This window comes from Mauremys mutica, chromosome 10 (assembly GCF_020497125.1).
Source record: "Mauremys mutica isolate MM-2020 ecotype Southern chromosome 10, ASM2049712v1, whole genome shotgun sequence".
NCBI classification, from domain to species: Eukaryota; Metazoa; Chordata; order Testudines; family Geoemydidae; genus Mauremys; species Mauremys mutica.
Window position 1 is genome coordinate 61,428,733 of NC_059081.1, and position 16,059 is coordinate 61,444,791.

At 40.4% G+C, this 16,059-nt stretch overlaps 1 protein-coding gene across 6 annotated transcripts in view; it reads right to left on the reverse strand.

Annotated features, from left to right (window-relative positions):
* The window catches only part of DYTN (dystrotelin), a 64,064-nt gene extending 48,389 nt beyond the window's left edge, over window positions 1-15,675 (reverse strand). For 5 of the 6 annotated variants that reach the window (XM_045032577.1, XM_045032579.1, XM_045032578.1 and 2 more), the window contains exons 1-6: window positions 15,063-15,675; window positions 12,267-12,324; window positions 8,796-8,870; window positions 4,874-5,075; window positions 1,451-1,536; window positions 973-1,061 (exon numbers count right to left, since the gene is read on the reverse strand). In XM_045032577.1, the coding sequence (XP_044888512.1) occupies window positions 973-1,061; window positions 1,451-1,536; window positions 4,874-5,075; window positions 8,796-8,870; window positions 12,267-12,285 (471 nt within the window). In that variant the 5' untranslated portion in view covers window positions 12,286-12,324; window positions 15,063-15,675. Of the gene's footprint in view, window positions 1-972; window positions 1,062-1,450; window positions 1,537-4,873; window positions 5,076-8,440; window positions 8,579-8,795; window positions 8,871-12,266; window positions 12,325-15,062 lie in introns of those variants that run through there. The other variant, XM_045032580.1, reaches the window with a different exon arrangement.
* Between the last annotated feature and the right edge of the window lie 384 nt (window positions 15,676-16,059).

Sequence of the window (16,059 nt, forward strand, 5' to 3'; positions counted from 1 at the left end):
AAGTCAATGAGCTGCTGCTGTGTAGCAATGCAGTCCCACGTCTGCCAGCACCCAGGAGACATACGGTGACAGTGAGATGACCGGGCTCCATGCTTGCCATGGTATGGCGTCTGTTCAGGTAACCCAGGAAAAAAGGCATGAAACAATTGTCTGCTGTTGCTTTCATGGGTGAGGGCTGATGACATGTACCCAGAACCACCCGTGACACTGTTTTTGCCCCATCAAGCAACCCAGAATTCCAATGGGCAGCAGACTGCGGGAACTGTGGAATAGCTACCCACAGCTACCCAAAGTGCAATGCTCCAGAAGTCGACGCTAGCCTCGGTACTGTGGACGCAGTCCACCGACTTAATGCACTTAGAGCATTTTGTGTGGGGACACGCACAATTGACTGTATAAAAATTATTTCTAAAAAAACGACTTCTATAAATTCGGCCTAATTTCATAGTGTAGACATATCCTCAGTAGCTATGGCTTGGACCGAGCAAACAGCTGGAACCCCTTTTGACAACAACAGGATTCTGCATAGGTGCAATTCCATGCTCTTGGAACTACTTACAGGATCTGGCTACCATAAAGTTAGCCAAAACTCAAGCTGCAGAGGCACTGATATGAATGGGAATTTTGACTGAGTGAAGACAACAGGATTTGACACTGAAGCCCTGATCCAACAACTGGTCTGCATGACAGATCCCTGTGCTTACATGGAGCCCCAATGACTTCAGTTTTGTAAAGGGGCTGCTCAGTTCAACAAAACAAACTCTCTACTCATAGTGCTGCAGGCTGGGAACTTGCTGCTTTATTCACCCGTAGCACAACAGAGTGAGGGAAAGCCTCCCACCTTACAAAATAGGAAGTAGGGAAGGGTGGAGCAAGGCTCCATCCCATAATATTTGGGGTAACCCAGTTAGCCCTTTTACAACCACTTTACTGCATTTAGCCATTCCATGTGTGGCGTAGCAGTGACATCACCTGATGTAAGTCTGTCAGCAGGCTTCTCATGGCGCTCCGAGTGATCAGGGTCCCCCTCCCATTGGGGTCAGCATAGAGTTGAAACAAAGCTGCAAAGGACCAGAGAAGACAGCTTTACAATCCTGGCAGAGCTTGAAGATTCTCAATGCAATTTCTTTCCAACAAGAGCTGCCATGGCAACAGTTGGGTGTCTCATCAATACACTACTATAAAGAAAGCTATTACCATCGTATTGTCTGAGACTTGTACTGAGATGCTTACACAAAGAGTACTATATAATAATCACTCACGGATGGATATTACTCTTCTGCATCAACCTTTTTCCTACAATAAAGCCACAAATTTTGGTCACATGTACTTACATTTGTGCACACTTGGACCCCATTTTCTTTTTGTGTAGAAATAAAATAGATTGGAGATTTGGTCAACACTCAGTACATAGCACCTTAAGTAGTGTGGAAAGGTCTGTTTTCCCCACCTTTGTATTTAGTGAGCAGACTGTCTCCTGAGAGAGCAATTAAGGCAGCTGCAGCCGATCTGGCTTTGATAAAACCTGTTCCAGTCCTAGAACAAGATAAAAAATAAAGCTAGGAATGTGAAAGCTAAAGCTACTAGTGCAAAAAACATTGTTATATTGGAAGACAACCTCATAAGAATCCAGGTCCTTTTATATGTACATGCTTTGATATATTATTTATTTAGTGCTTAGGAGCCGCTGTTATGGACCAGAGCTCCACTGTGCCAGGCTCTGTACAAACACAAAAAGATTACAATTTAAGTGGATTTTAGCCTTGGATTTTACACTGTTCTATTACAAACTGTAACAAGATTATGTCCCATCTGAAACACTGTGTTTAAAATGTGATTTTGTTCTGAAAGGTACCCTATAAAATGGCATTTTCTTACTCAATAGACCTGCTTCTGATCTGCTTTGTCACCGAACTCCCTCCCTACGTTTTTACTATCTCTGACTCCTGTGGAGCCAGTACAGCTGTGGGAGAGAAAGCTGAGTTCTACTATGTCTACTATGTCTTATGTATCAACAAAAGAATTAACTTGGTCCCTAGTCTAGCCGGGAGCTCTGTGTGGGCAGATCCCAGTGACTGAGCAGATCTCTACTGACTTCATTGGGACTCTTGATAGGCTTACAGATAGGTGGGATCAGGGCCTAAGCTCTAACTTTTGAAGTGCAGGCCAGAAAGGATCCAGCTTAACTTTCAGATCAACTGCAGTTTGCAAGGTGGACAGTTAATAATCTTTTTTTTTTTTTAAACCTGAAAACAGGGAAGATTTGATTTGGAAGCTGAGAGACCATAGATGTGGAACACTGCAATGCTATTTTAGCAGAGTCACTTTTTAGGATAGGGTAGCACTTTAAAGAATTTTAATTACTATGGTGCATCAAAATCATCTTTAGAAGTATCCATAAATCTTATTTTATTATGGGAAGGATTGAGATATAGCAGTAATATATACCTTGGTGGGAGTTTCAGTCAAACAAGGGTTTCTACACTTGGAAACTTACCATTTTCTTCAGAACATCAGTGGCAAGAGGTTTAAAGGGAAGAATAAAATTGTGCTGTACTACTGGAAAGGAAACTACAGATGATCAGAAATTCACTTAAACTGAATGGACTAATAGGCTGAGTCACCAGCAGTGCACTAAGCCCAAACTAAGATCAATCAGCTGGGAAAAAGGTGAAGACGTAAACAGAATGTTCACCAGACACTGCTCTCTGATGAAATGTGCAGAAAAGATACCAGTGAAATCACGCTTGGACTCCTACTGTCCACAGAAAAGCCTTTGTGATATTCTGAGCAGGCATACAAGTAAACTAACACATGGATACACAAAAGGTTCTGGTGTGTCCCACTTAGGAAAAAATGTTTTAGTTTCAGATAGTGGAAAAAACGATAGATGGAAGTAAAACGATCACTGGAAGAAAACAAAATGACATGTGAAGCTTTTCCTACAGTGCATGCATAGCAAGAAAGTCACTGGCAAAATCAAATATCCAGCAAAAGGACAATGATGCCCGGCCTTGGGAAGACAGAAAATGGCTTGCAAAAAGGGACCAAGTCAGTCCTGTAGTGGAGATTCTTCTGTGCAATTTCCTTTGGGTTGTATGTACTTAGAGTATGAAGCTTAGAAAATACTCCTGATATTTCTTGTTTTGTTCTAAAATGCACTAATTTATATTTAACCTTCAAGTGATTTCTGTAAGCTGTTTATCACATGGAATTGCAAAGAGCAGATCAACTTATTCATTATGGGAAATTCAAGGGGGATTGTAAAAGTACAATGAATCACTTAAATTCTGCTTTGGAGGGCTTAAGTGGTACATAAGTTTTGTTCTGGCTCTTCGTGCGGGGTAAGTTCCATCCATTGTGAATAAATTAAACAATCAACTTAACTTTTTTCTTTTGTTCCTGATTGATTCTGCTTATGAATGGATGACAAACTTTTTAAACTGGAGAATGATGGATAATAATGCAGGTGTTAGCAGGGGGTCAAACTGAACAACTGAGTAGGGTTCAAATGAATTTTGGCAAAACTGTGTGATAAGTCTTGTGTTCACTAGTGAAATTTTGCAAAAATTTCCCACCGTGATTAAAGCTAGTTCATCTTTGTGGCTTCCTTGTTAGCAAAAACCTAGCTGTCAGCACCACCCTTTCACTGCCTAATGGGCCGCTGCTGTCAGCACACAGTCTCTCTGCTTGTCAACCTACAGTTTGGACATTTCTTTTCAGTGATGGGGTTTATCCTCTGCATTGTTCAACAGCAAATCAGGTTCATACACCTTTCCAATTCACCATCCCTTGGTTTCTCAGGTCAGAGCTGCACAGAGCATTCACAGTTCATGCCATGTAACCTACCACTATATTTTTTCAGGGCATGGAAAGCCACCATAGATTCAACCATTGTTGTACATAATTACTGCTCTTTTGTAGCATGAGTGAGGTTGATCACACAACAACAAAGCATCTCCAGGTCTTGTTCTTACCAACAAAACCCACTTGTATATTTCCCATTTTTGTTGTTGTTTGTGAACTTAGTGCTCATTCTATTTGATAACTGGGATTGGTGGGTGAAGCTCACCAGATCTGGAGACTGAATTATTCTATCAGACTGAATAGCTGCAGAATGGGAAGCCATCGTGCAAGCTTCCCTGCACTCAGGGGCGGCTCCAGGCCCCAGCACGCCAAGCGCGTGCTTGGGGTGGCATGCCGCGGGGGGTGCTCTGCCGGTCGCCGGGAGGCGGCTCCGGTGGACCTCCCGCAGGCGTGCCTGCGGAGGGTCTGCTGGTCCCGTGGCTTCGGTGGAGCATCCGCAGGCAAGCCTGCGGGAGGTCCACCGGAGCCGCGGGACTGGTGACCGGCAGAGCGCCCCCCGCTGCGTGCCGCTGTGCTTGGGGTGGCGAAATGGCTAGAGCCGCCCCTGCCTGCACTGCTCTGCCAACATGCCTCAACCCTCACCTGGAAGCACTGCTTCTAAGGTTGAAGAAGTAAATCACCTTCCCTGCACTTTTGGTCCCTAGCCCCTTGGCTGAGATTGCCATCAAGGGGGTTGATTCAAAATGGCATAAATTTTGCAAAAGCAGCATAGTTTGTGAGATTTCCAAGTTGGCCTGAACGCTCATGAGAACAAGTCTGCAAGATTTTGGTGCTGTCTAACCTGAACCTTAGCCCTGATTTGAGCTTTGACCTGAACCTCAAACTTAGCCTAAACTTAATCCAGATCTGAAGATGAACCCCTCTGACTATGTATAATTTAACTAACACACGCCTTCTGAGTGGGGGGGGGGTGCACTTTCTCACTGAAATGGCATGTAAAAGCAGGATGGGATGGAAATGGGTGTTACTATAGTGATGATGAAGTCACTGGTGCACTTGCTCTCACCTGTCATACATGGCAGTTAGCAGGTTCTGGGTGAGCTCAGGGGCTTGTGGATCTACCTGGCCTGGTTTATCTAATCTGGCATTCTGGAATAGCTCCTTCAGCAACTGCGATAGCTGCTGTGTTGTCAGGGAGCTCTGCTTCTCCCTCTGACACTGGTGGCTCGGCAGGATGTGCTGAATTAGGGAGACATCAGTCAAACCCACTGTGGGAAAACAATGGGAGAAATTAATTAATCCCTATATCTTTATTGTAAATGGAGGCAGAACATTTCTTAATTGAAAATACATAACTAAAACCTGTCTGGAAAGCAAAGCCTCTTACAATACTAGGTATAAAACTGAATGGGGAAATACCCTGCAATGGCTCTTGTGCTGGGTTTTCACATTCAGCTAATTTTCTGAAAGTCCAAAGAAGGAAAAGATCAATTGAGCTTTCACGGGCCTGATTTTAAAATGGTGATACAGGAAAAGTGCAGGAGCAATTGTTTATCCAAACTGTACATGGAACTTTTGTATGTGGGATGCAATTCACCCCTGTGCAGAGAGATAACACAAAGCCTCTGCACCACTTACAACCTCAAAATAAGGCTTAAGTGGGACTTCAGGTTTCCTTGCCCTTCACTGTAGGTTTCCATACAATGTCTGCTAGAATGAAAGAGCGTGGGAAATGGTTTGGCCAAGAACACCGAGGTAACCGCCCTATTATAAAAAAGTGCCATGGGATAGTTAATGTCCAGAGAGTGCAGACAGAACTCTGATTTTTTTAAGATCACATCCAAAAGACCATAAGCCAGAGCATAGAACTAACTGTATCCAAGTAGAGGGAAAAGTGCATGGAAAGTGACTGGAAAGGGAGACGAGATGAACAAAACCAAAGTGAACAGCAGGAGTATATCCTTGGAGTTCACTCAACAACTGAGACCATTAATATGAGCATGCCCTGTGTGCACATTGATCAGAGAATAGATTCCAAAATGGGAACATCCACTGAACCAACTGGACATATGATCTGAAATCATCTAGAAAGTCATGATTCTGTGACAACTTTTACATACGCTCCAGAGTCTGAAAAGATTTTTTTCATAGATTATAAGGCCCAAAGGGACCCCTGTGATAGTCTAGTCTGTCCCCCTATAAAGATATTTATGGGATATTTTACTTTGCTAAATCCAAGCCTTAATTTGGTTTTATTATTTATTACTACAGTGGATGCAATGGGCTCCAGCTGAGATCAGGGCCCCATAGTGCCAGGTATAGAACATGCATACTGTGAGACAGTCCTTACTGCTAAGAGTTCACAATCTAGATGGATAAGGGATGTGAGAAAAAAAGTATCATTATCCCCCTCTTAGGAAAAGGGAACTGAGACACAGAGAGATTAAGGCTGGGATTTTGAAAACACCTAAGCGGTTTAGGAACAGAGGGTCTATTGATTTTCAAGTGACTTAAGTATTTTGAAGCCCCCCAATGGCTCACCAAGACACAGAAAGTCTGTGACAGAACTAGGAACTGAACCCAGATTTCCTGTAGCCCAGGCTAGTGCCATAACACAAGGCTAATCTTCCTCTCCATGCTGCCTTTTGCCTTAAAGGCAATGACTGCTATTTTTGTACCTCCTCAGGAACAGACTGTTTCAAGTGAGGATACTGGGGCATTCACCTCGCTGAAAGTGACACAAAGACAACCAATTCTATATGCTTCCACTCAATGTTAAGCTTGCATCCAGAATTAGAGAGCAAAATAAATGCCCAGAACTCTATTCAGTACCACCTTACTAAGACAAAAGTCTCACTGACTTCAGTGAGAATTTTGCCTGGATAAGCAGTGCTGAATAGATCCTTTATAGTCTAATTTATTTTGTTGTTGGTAATGTTAATAGCATTAATAATACTGTTTGGAAATCACCCATTCATTTTTGATGATCTATGTTTATTTCCCATAAATCCATTCCTAAGCAACAGATCAGATTTTGACAATTAATAACATATATGGAGTTCCATAATTGCTGGCAACTTTTACGCTATGTTAGCAATGTAATATATTGTAATAATAATGCAAAGATTGCTTATCTTGCAAACACTTTTTTAAAAGCTCTACTGTCTCAGGCTGGCCGGCCCTCTAAGGTGAGCTGGATTCAATCTAGCCTATGATTTAGCAGTTAACCCCAAGCGGATAGTGATCTGAAATCCATTACAATTAGTGATCCCAGCTTTGGAAGGGTCAGGGAGACTACCTAGAGAAGGGAGAGAACAGATACAGGAGGAAGTCCAGGAGAAAGGGGAGTTCTTGATCTCTGGGAAGGGCCTGGTGAAGACAGACTGAGCAGGGCCCTGGAGACAGAATTAGTCCTGAATTAGGAGCTGGAAAAGGAAAAAGGTCCAAGGAGGCAGCCTTGTGGGTTGGTATTCCAGGGTAGGAACAAAGAACTGGGTGTACCTTGGGAGAAGCTTCGGAGCCAGAGGAGAGGCTGTATTATCCATAAGCTATTAGGACGTGGAGGTAAGAAGTGGCCTGGGGAAACAGATCTAAAGGAGAAAACCTAGCTGCTGAACAAAAGGTCACTGGGCTGGAAACCACAGTGGAGGAAGGGGAAGAAATTGGGGTTCCCCTACCAGCTGGGAAAAGGATGTAAAAACTCCATCACAAAGACTATTGACTCCAGAGTGGGGCTCAGGGTTGAGCCCTGGTGATGGATTTAGGAGTAGCCCCAGTGGGCTGAAAGGATCTCTTGTTGGGACATGTGGACTTCTAGCTGGCCTTCCGTTACTCCAGAAGATATCTGGACTAAATGTGACTTAGAGGGCAAGTTGTGGACCGAAATGATCCACCATAGGACCAAATTGGTGGTCAACAGGGGCAGTCAGAGGCAAAGATTCCTGCAGTGCCATGCTAAAGCGGTGAGTAGAACTGTTTACGAAGATCTATTAAAGGGAGAGTTTTTTTTAATTTCAGGGGTGCAATGAACTATCTACTACGGCCATTATAGCAGATCTGCTTTTTCTGTAATAGCGCAGACTGTGCTCCTCAACCTTCACCACTCTTTCCATTAGAGAGCTGAGATGATTATGATGCTCTGTGCTAAGTAGCTCCTGAGTGACCAGCCTCTTACCCCCTTTCCACACATAGTACTTGCCAGTGTATTTGGGGTTATGTTACCATCTGGATTAGCATAGGGGGTGGAGAGATTGTAGTTTGCAGAGTTGGAGCCCCAATCCAGTGGGAGGGTGAAAGGAAAAATTAAGTTTCGGTTTTTCTCCACTTTCTTTTACTCCTTTTTTTATTCTACATTGGAAAAAAATTAAATATTTATTTTTAGCTTTTCCAATAGAGAAGGAAAAAAGTGAGGGGAAAAATGGGTATTTTCCTGCTGTTTTAAAAGAAATTTTCAATCTTCTCATTACTTTTGAAATGTTTTCAAACAAAACGTTTAATCAAATCAAAATTTTCTACAGAAAATCTTGTTTCAAGTGAAACCCCACTTTTCTTTTTTTTTTTTTGCTGTTGAAAATACTTTGAGCCGTTCTATATGTACTTATTTTGTAATACAAATGGAGATAATGATACTTACCCATGTCACATCTGTGTTGTGAGGCTCTGGGAAATCATTTAGTTGTTAGAACAGGTAGAATCTGAGCTCTACTCCCAGCTAACTGATTAAACTGTCATTTTGGGCAAGACATTTCACCCCTTTGAGCTTCAGTTTCTCAATCAGTAAAATGGGAATAATGATATTTAGTGTCTTTCGACTGAGAATCTCAAAGGAAGCTAATAAATGTATGAAGTATTATTTATTAATTCATTAACGTTGATAATCTTTGAAATCATCAGATGGAAAGCATTAGAGCAGAGCAAGTAGTATTATTTATGATTGCAACTCAGAGCCAGCATTCTTCCAGATTCGCCTCCCACAGGGAGCTACTTACACTGGCACAGGGTTTGCACTGAGCGTAGTTTCAGGGCTGTTCTATAGACAGAATTCTGAATGTCATTTAGAGCTTCTGTAAAGGAAAACAAATATAAATTAACTAGTAGAAAATAATCTATGGTATGAAGGGAAGGGATGGTGGAACACTTAAGAGAACATGAGAAAACATGAAAGGAATCTTCAAAGACCTGACCTCTGAGACCAGGGTTTCTCAAACTGTCCAGTTCACACCTGATCCCAGTCTGGACTCAATTACAATTAGTGAGTAAAAACTGACTAAGGAGACAGGATTTAACCCAAGAACTTCAATGAGATAGTCAAGGTAAAGCATTAAAGCTGAAAAATTGTTTGATTCTAAGAGGGCCACAGCTGTTTGTCTTAACATAGAATTTGCACAGTGCATGGAACACTATAGCCCTGCTGGGTGTGAGGGTAACTGAACAAGCTCTTATATAAATAGCATCTCTGCATTGATAAAGAAAGGGCACTGTTTTTAGAAATATTGTTTCATTATTAACTTGGCAAAAGGTATGCACAGTGCTCATCCTTACTCTGCACCATAAACAGAGCCAATGCCCAGAGGAGTTAATAGGTTTCTGTTCCAGAACTGTAGGACCCAAGTATTGTTTTTACAGTATAGAGTACACATGGTACAGAAAAACACAGTGCTCTCTTGATGTGAATCTTTCAAAGAAAGACCAGCCTAGTAGTTTGATCACTATTTTGACCCTCTCCATAAATAGTGCTGGAGGGACTAGCCTGTCCATCATTAGAGCCACAAGACAGGAGGATGCCATTTTGGGGAGGTACTACAGAATGACAGAGCTCACGCTATACTACAGCTGGACAAAAATGTCCACTGAAATAGTTTTTTGGTAGAAAATAGCTTTACAACAAAATGGAAACTTTTGCAGACTTTAAAAAAAACCCCAACAACTTGGCTTCAACAAAAATCTAAAACTTTGAAGGAAAATGGATGAAAACCAAAACAATTTAATTTTTGTAGTCTTTTGCAGGGAAAAACAATTTCTCAACCAGTTGTACTTTATATTGTGAAAACAATGCTTGCGTCTTACATCTGTGGCTCTGTTAGAAACAAACAATTTGTCAGCAATCACATGAAGTTCTTGGGTTAAATCCTGTGCCGTTACTACTTCTATTCACTCCTTTGACTCCGTTCAAGTCAATGGGCATTTGAGTAGAAACTGAGTAAGGGGCTTCATGACTTGACCTGTTGTTTATATGGTGCCAAAAATATTCCTTGCGCTTTACAGACATACATGTAAACTTTGTATTTAAAAAAAAATGCTTATATACAGTATCTTTAGAAGCTATCAAAGGACTTATTAGCTTGTTCCTTTCTCCTGGTGAGCCATATATATATCCCTGCAGTTCAAATAGGAGGCAAATACTTACAGATGATGAAGGGTGTAGATAAACTGCAAATATGCATAAATGAGTTGAAATAAGTCACAAAACTCTCCACTTGTTTCCTGTGGAAATGGACCAATTTGTGGTTCCTCACATATATACCAGTCTAATGTTAATAGTCAGCAAATTATGGACTCTGCTGGTTCTCAGTTGCATCCTATGGTATAGAAGTAAACCTGTGTCTGTTATGCCATCTGTCCAGTCTTGCTTTTGTCAGGTTATGTTGCCACCTGCTGTTTGGAGAAGTTATGCAGCATAGTGCACTGTAGCAAGTAATGCAATATGGAAAACGAGTTTGGTTTTGCTGGCTTGTAGTACTAGTTATTTTTTTTCTTCAAGGGCCTGATCCAAAGCACATTAAAACCGACTGAAAGATTCCCACAGATTTTAATAGGCTTTGGATCAGGTCCCAAGTCTGTTTTACAGAAGGAGAACAAAAAACATGAACGTAAGGAATCATGTGACAACAGGAAATTCTTCCGTGAATAAGATTCTCTGAGATGAGGGAATTTCATGCTATCATCTGACATTCTCAGGCTCACTTGCAGTGGGCACTGGTAGCCATCTGCTAGTGGTCTGCTTTGGAAACAATTCACCATATTTTTTACTTTTAAGTCAATCCTTAACAAACATTAGGTTACCGATTGCTCATATAGTAGGAGCTTCTGTACCAATCAACTAACATTTCCAAAACTAATCTGCAAGGTGTCCAAGCAAAGAAGGTATTAGCCCAAGTTACATATCAATCAGAATTACTATTGATGAGAAGACATTTTACAAGATGCAAACTAAATATCTAATTTCAAAGTGGGGTGAAATTCACCCATGCAGTGAACCAGCAGGAGGCCTATGCACCACAGAATCCCACATCCTCCCTATATGGACTTCTTTCATGGAACTTAACTGGGGCATAGGCCTTGAGCAGGTCCAAGGCTTAAATGGTCCTTAAGTGGTGCTAGACCTTGTGCTGACTCTCTGCACAGGGTGAATTGTACCCAAGACCACTAGGTTTTTAAAAAAAAACACAACTCAGGAGTCATTAATTTATAGTTGGGAGGGTTTTAGAGCCTGAGAATCAAAACCAACAAGAGGAAAAATAGCACACACAGCACCAATATTACAGTAGACTTTCTCTCCATGTTATTACTGAACAAAAGGGTTTATTAATACATTGTATTCAGTTTGGGGCTACACCAGACAGCAGAAGCTGGGCTGAGGACCTCCTGAACTTCAATTAGACTAGGTTGGCCAAGATGCTGCTGCTAGCCCTCACATTTAAAACTCATGAAAATGTCATAGGCCAAATAATTGATGGTCCTTGATATAAAACTCTTGCTTTTATAACAGTTTGCTGATTAACTTGCATTAATGAGAGGGGACATAACAGTTTTCAAGTATACAAGTTTGTTACAAAGAGAAGGGAGAAACATTGTTCTCCTTAAACTCTGAGAATAGGACAAGAAGCAATAGTCTTAAATTGCAGCAAGGGCAGTTTAGGCGGGACATTAGGAAAAACTTCCTGTCAGGATGGTTAAGCACTGGAATAAATTGCTTAGGGAGGTTGTGGAACCTCCATCATTGGAGATTTTTAAGAGCAGGTTAGACAAACACCTGTCAGGAATGGACTAGATAATACTTAGTCCTGCCATGAGTGCAAGAGATTGGACTAGATGACCTCTTGAGATAGTCCTACGATGAAATTGTTTTAAGCTGTATATTTCTGTCCTTGTTTCCTTACACCTCACATCTAATTATCCATCCGTTTTGTATCTTACTGACTTGAATGGCAGATGAGATAGGAGAACAGATACTATTTTATATATAATACAGGGAGCACTGTAAGAATAACTCAACCAGGAAATCCTTCTTCCAGGCTGCATGATCTAAAGCAACAGGCTGATCTGCCATAGCATTCAATCTTGTCTCCTGCATTATAACAAAAAGATTCTGAAGATGGAACAACTCCAGTTAAGTTCACTAGTTTGGACACTGGGAATTCTCTTGTGAAATGTGGGAAGCACTTGACAACAGTACTTACCTTGCTGGTCTGGATCCATAACAGAGAGGCTTAGAATGGGCAGATGCCACTGAACTTCCTGTAACCAAACAAACCATGGTATTAAATCCCAGCTCCCAGCCAGGATATGTACAAGCTCTTTAAACTGGACATCTTAATCTGCATCATTTACTGGGTATATTTACAAGATGAAATTAAATAAAAATTACATAAAACAAGTTTTTTTACTTTAAAATGGGCTCCCTTATGGTGCAGTTGTATGTGCATAAGTTCCATTAAATTGAGGACAATGGGCCTGACTCCCCTCTCCCAGTCAGTGTGAAACAGGAATAATTGTAAATTGGTGTGAGAGGAGAATCGGGACCAATGGGAATTTAAATGCAGGTATGTGGTAGGATGGGATCCTTTGCTATTCAGTGATCCAATGTGCATGTACAACATTACCACCCACTCAAGAGTAAATAATACCAGAGAAGAAAGCATGTTTTGATGTCTGCTAGCCACTTAGTAAATGCACTTGCTTTAATAATTCAACTTTTTAGACTGTTCCAAGTGGAGTAAGATTCTTCAACTAAGGTCCTATTATTTCTTTTCAGAGGTGAATATGGAAAGGTAGAATGGAAAACATACACACAACTAACCTCTGTAACCCACCTCTGCTCTGGAAAATAGAAGTCCTTATACCACTGAGAACAGTGGAGACTTCAAGCCCTGCTCTCAGCTTACATGTCAGAAATGCAATCAGTTAAATTCTGTTATTAGCTGCTGTCAACATTCCTGTGACGTTCATCTTCTAGTTATGCACTCACCTTTAGTAACATAGGGCATAATGGAACAGTTATGAGGTTCCAAAAGCATTATGTATGGCTTAGTGAAAATTCTTGATGTTCAATTGAACAAGAAATTAGTAACCTAGTCAGATTTGGAAATGATCTGACACATTAATAATAAATATGACATTAAAGCTGAACTTACCCAAACTTGCATCATACTGAATTTTTCTATTCATAGCCATTGACCACTACTTATCAAATAAACATGATAGTACATATGCCAATTCCACAGCATAGAAATTCAATGACCTATAGTTATTAGTGGTCTGAAAAATTATGTCTATTATAGATGTATTGATTACCATTTTATTGTGTGAAAGCTGTGACTCTGGGTCCCAATCTTACTCCCATATTAATATTTTAAACAGAGGAACCTACAGTTACTTTTGTTTCTTCATTTATAGACTCTTTCAAAACTCTTGCTTTGAAAGGAATATCACTTTTTAAAAATTCTCCTTATTCCATTACTTTCTTCCTTATTACAGTTTATGGGCCTGATTCTCCATTAGCTCTGATAGCCCCAATTCTCAAAGTACTGAAGCAGGTGTATAACTTTGCTTACTGAAGTTCTCCTAGGATTGGGGCAGAGGTGTGTATTGATATACTAGTGCAGTCCCAGGGAAATCAGTGGGACCCCAGAACAGCAGGGTTCCATGCTAGTGCATCAGGGCATAATACATTGTTATTAAAGGTGTAGTTACCTAAAGGCTGCCTCACTTTTCTTATAAGACGTAGACTTATATAGACACAGCCTGCTACATGAAATACCTCTTACCTTGTTTTCCTGACAAAGGTATACAAAATAAAGCAAGACGTGACACTGTGTATAAAGGTACATGGGGCAAACTCGGTGTTAACATGAATGGTAACAGTTCCACTGACTTCAGTGAAGTTAAACGGTGAGTGCAAATCTGTTAAGGCTTGATCCTGCAAAATGTTGAACATTTTAGCCTGATCCACCAAAACATTTATGCATCTCCTAAAAGTTAAGTATAGCTGTAATACTGTTGAAGTAAATGGGACTATTCAAGCGCTTAAAGTGAAACACATGATCATGTGTTTTGCTGGGTTGGACTAGAGTGCTCAGCATCTTGCAGGATTAAGCCCTCAGATATCAGTGGAGTTTCATCCATGTGCATCGGCAATGCATTTGGCTCAAAGCGTTTTAAAGGCATTATTACACCCACACGCATTATGAACGTATAAACTTTTGTGTGTTAAAGAAGGAGGTAACTAAATCGTGATTGCCTTTAATGGGGACTACTCGTGAGGTGAACAGGATTTGGCCCAGGGTTAATATCTGTTCTATATGTAAAGTAAGCAAGATAAAAAGGTAAAAGTAATATTTATCCAGGTAGCAACTAATTGTTGCATTAACACCTCTTAGCAATTTCAGTGGGATCTGATGTACTATACTTAATGCACAGTACAGCAGGTCAGTAACAATAAGTCTAAATGCTTTATTTAATAATTAAATAGGCCTTAACCGCACAAAGTAGTAGTATTATAAGATAAATCATGAATATACAGGACATAACTCCTACAACCTGAGGGATTAATCCTGCAAACACAAGTAACAATAGATGTGCAAGGTATAAGTAACATTACTCACATAAGTAGTTCCACTGAAGCTAGCAGGAATAGTCACATGCATTAAAGTTACTCATTTGCAAGAGTGTTTGCAGAATCGGGTCTTGCATAGTTTTTTTTTTAAAAATAGGCTAACTAAGATTCTGGAAGGCAAAGATATCTACAGTAGATCAACAGGCCTGATCCTGCAGTCTTTAGTCAGGCAAAACTGAGTCAGGTGAGATATTCAGGGTGCTCTGTACTTAAATACCCTGAAGAAGCCATAGCAATATAAAACATTTTCATTTATATATTTCATATATATATTTGGGTGGGGGGATGGAAAGAGAAGGGAATTATTCTCATGCTGAAATTGTAAATACAATCTATTCTCAAATACAGTAATGGTTCTTACCTTTCTCTAGTACCTACTAAAGACCTGGAAGTCACAAGGTATTGTGGAAGCAGTTCAGTAGTTGTACAGTAGTTAAAAGATGATTTCAAGACACAACTCTAAATGATTTTGCTTTTAAATGAATGCTGTTCACGGTAATACACAGGAAAGGCTCAGCTCAAGACATCATACATTGTCTCAGCAGTCAAAACACAGAAGAGTAATTAATAAATATTCTGGATAATTAAATACAGAACTTCCTTGATCACTGTTTCAAAGGGCCATTTTTCTTATATTGCGAGGTAATAGTTCTAGAAGGGAGGAACACAAACAAGCCTCTCCTGGTTGCTGAGAAACATGACGTTGCTATGGACACTGGAGGAAGTCCTTCTCTCTCAGGCAGGAAGCAGTGTCCTGTGACAATCAACTAGTTTGACAACTCAAACAGGGACAGTAATAAGCCAAATTGGTAATGTAACCCCCTAGGTAAAGTAGTGTTAGCGTAACCAGAAAGCTTACATGTTTTACAGTATAGCTAAATGGTACAGTATGTGCAATGCATGTGCTAAAACTGGCAAGATAAATTCATTTATTTAAAGAAGTTTTAAAATTAAGCTTTTCCAGTTAATCTGACAGGCAGTATATCAGAACTCACATACTCTACACGTCCCCTGCACATGTAGCATTAAATAATAGCTCATAAAGTAGGTACTGGAAATTATTTATGGCTTAAAAGATACTAAATCTGAGAACATATGAACAAATATCTTACAACGAGACTGTTACAATGTCAGATTTTAATTACCCTCTAATTTAGGCTTAGAAAATTGGTCTGGTCTAAAAATTGGTAGAAATACTCTGAAGGCTAAGGAGAACATAATTACAAAGTTTGAAGAAAATGTGACAAACTGGTTTTGAGTAGAGCCACATATATTCCCTTAAACATGTGTCCCCAATGATGCACCCTTGCCCCATGAATCATTTGACTCCTACATGATTTCCCTAAGACACCCAGGAG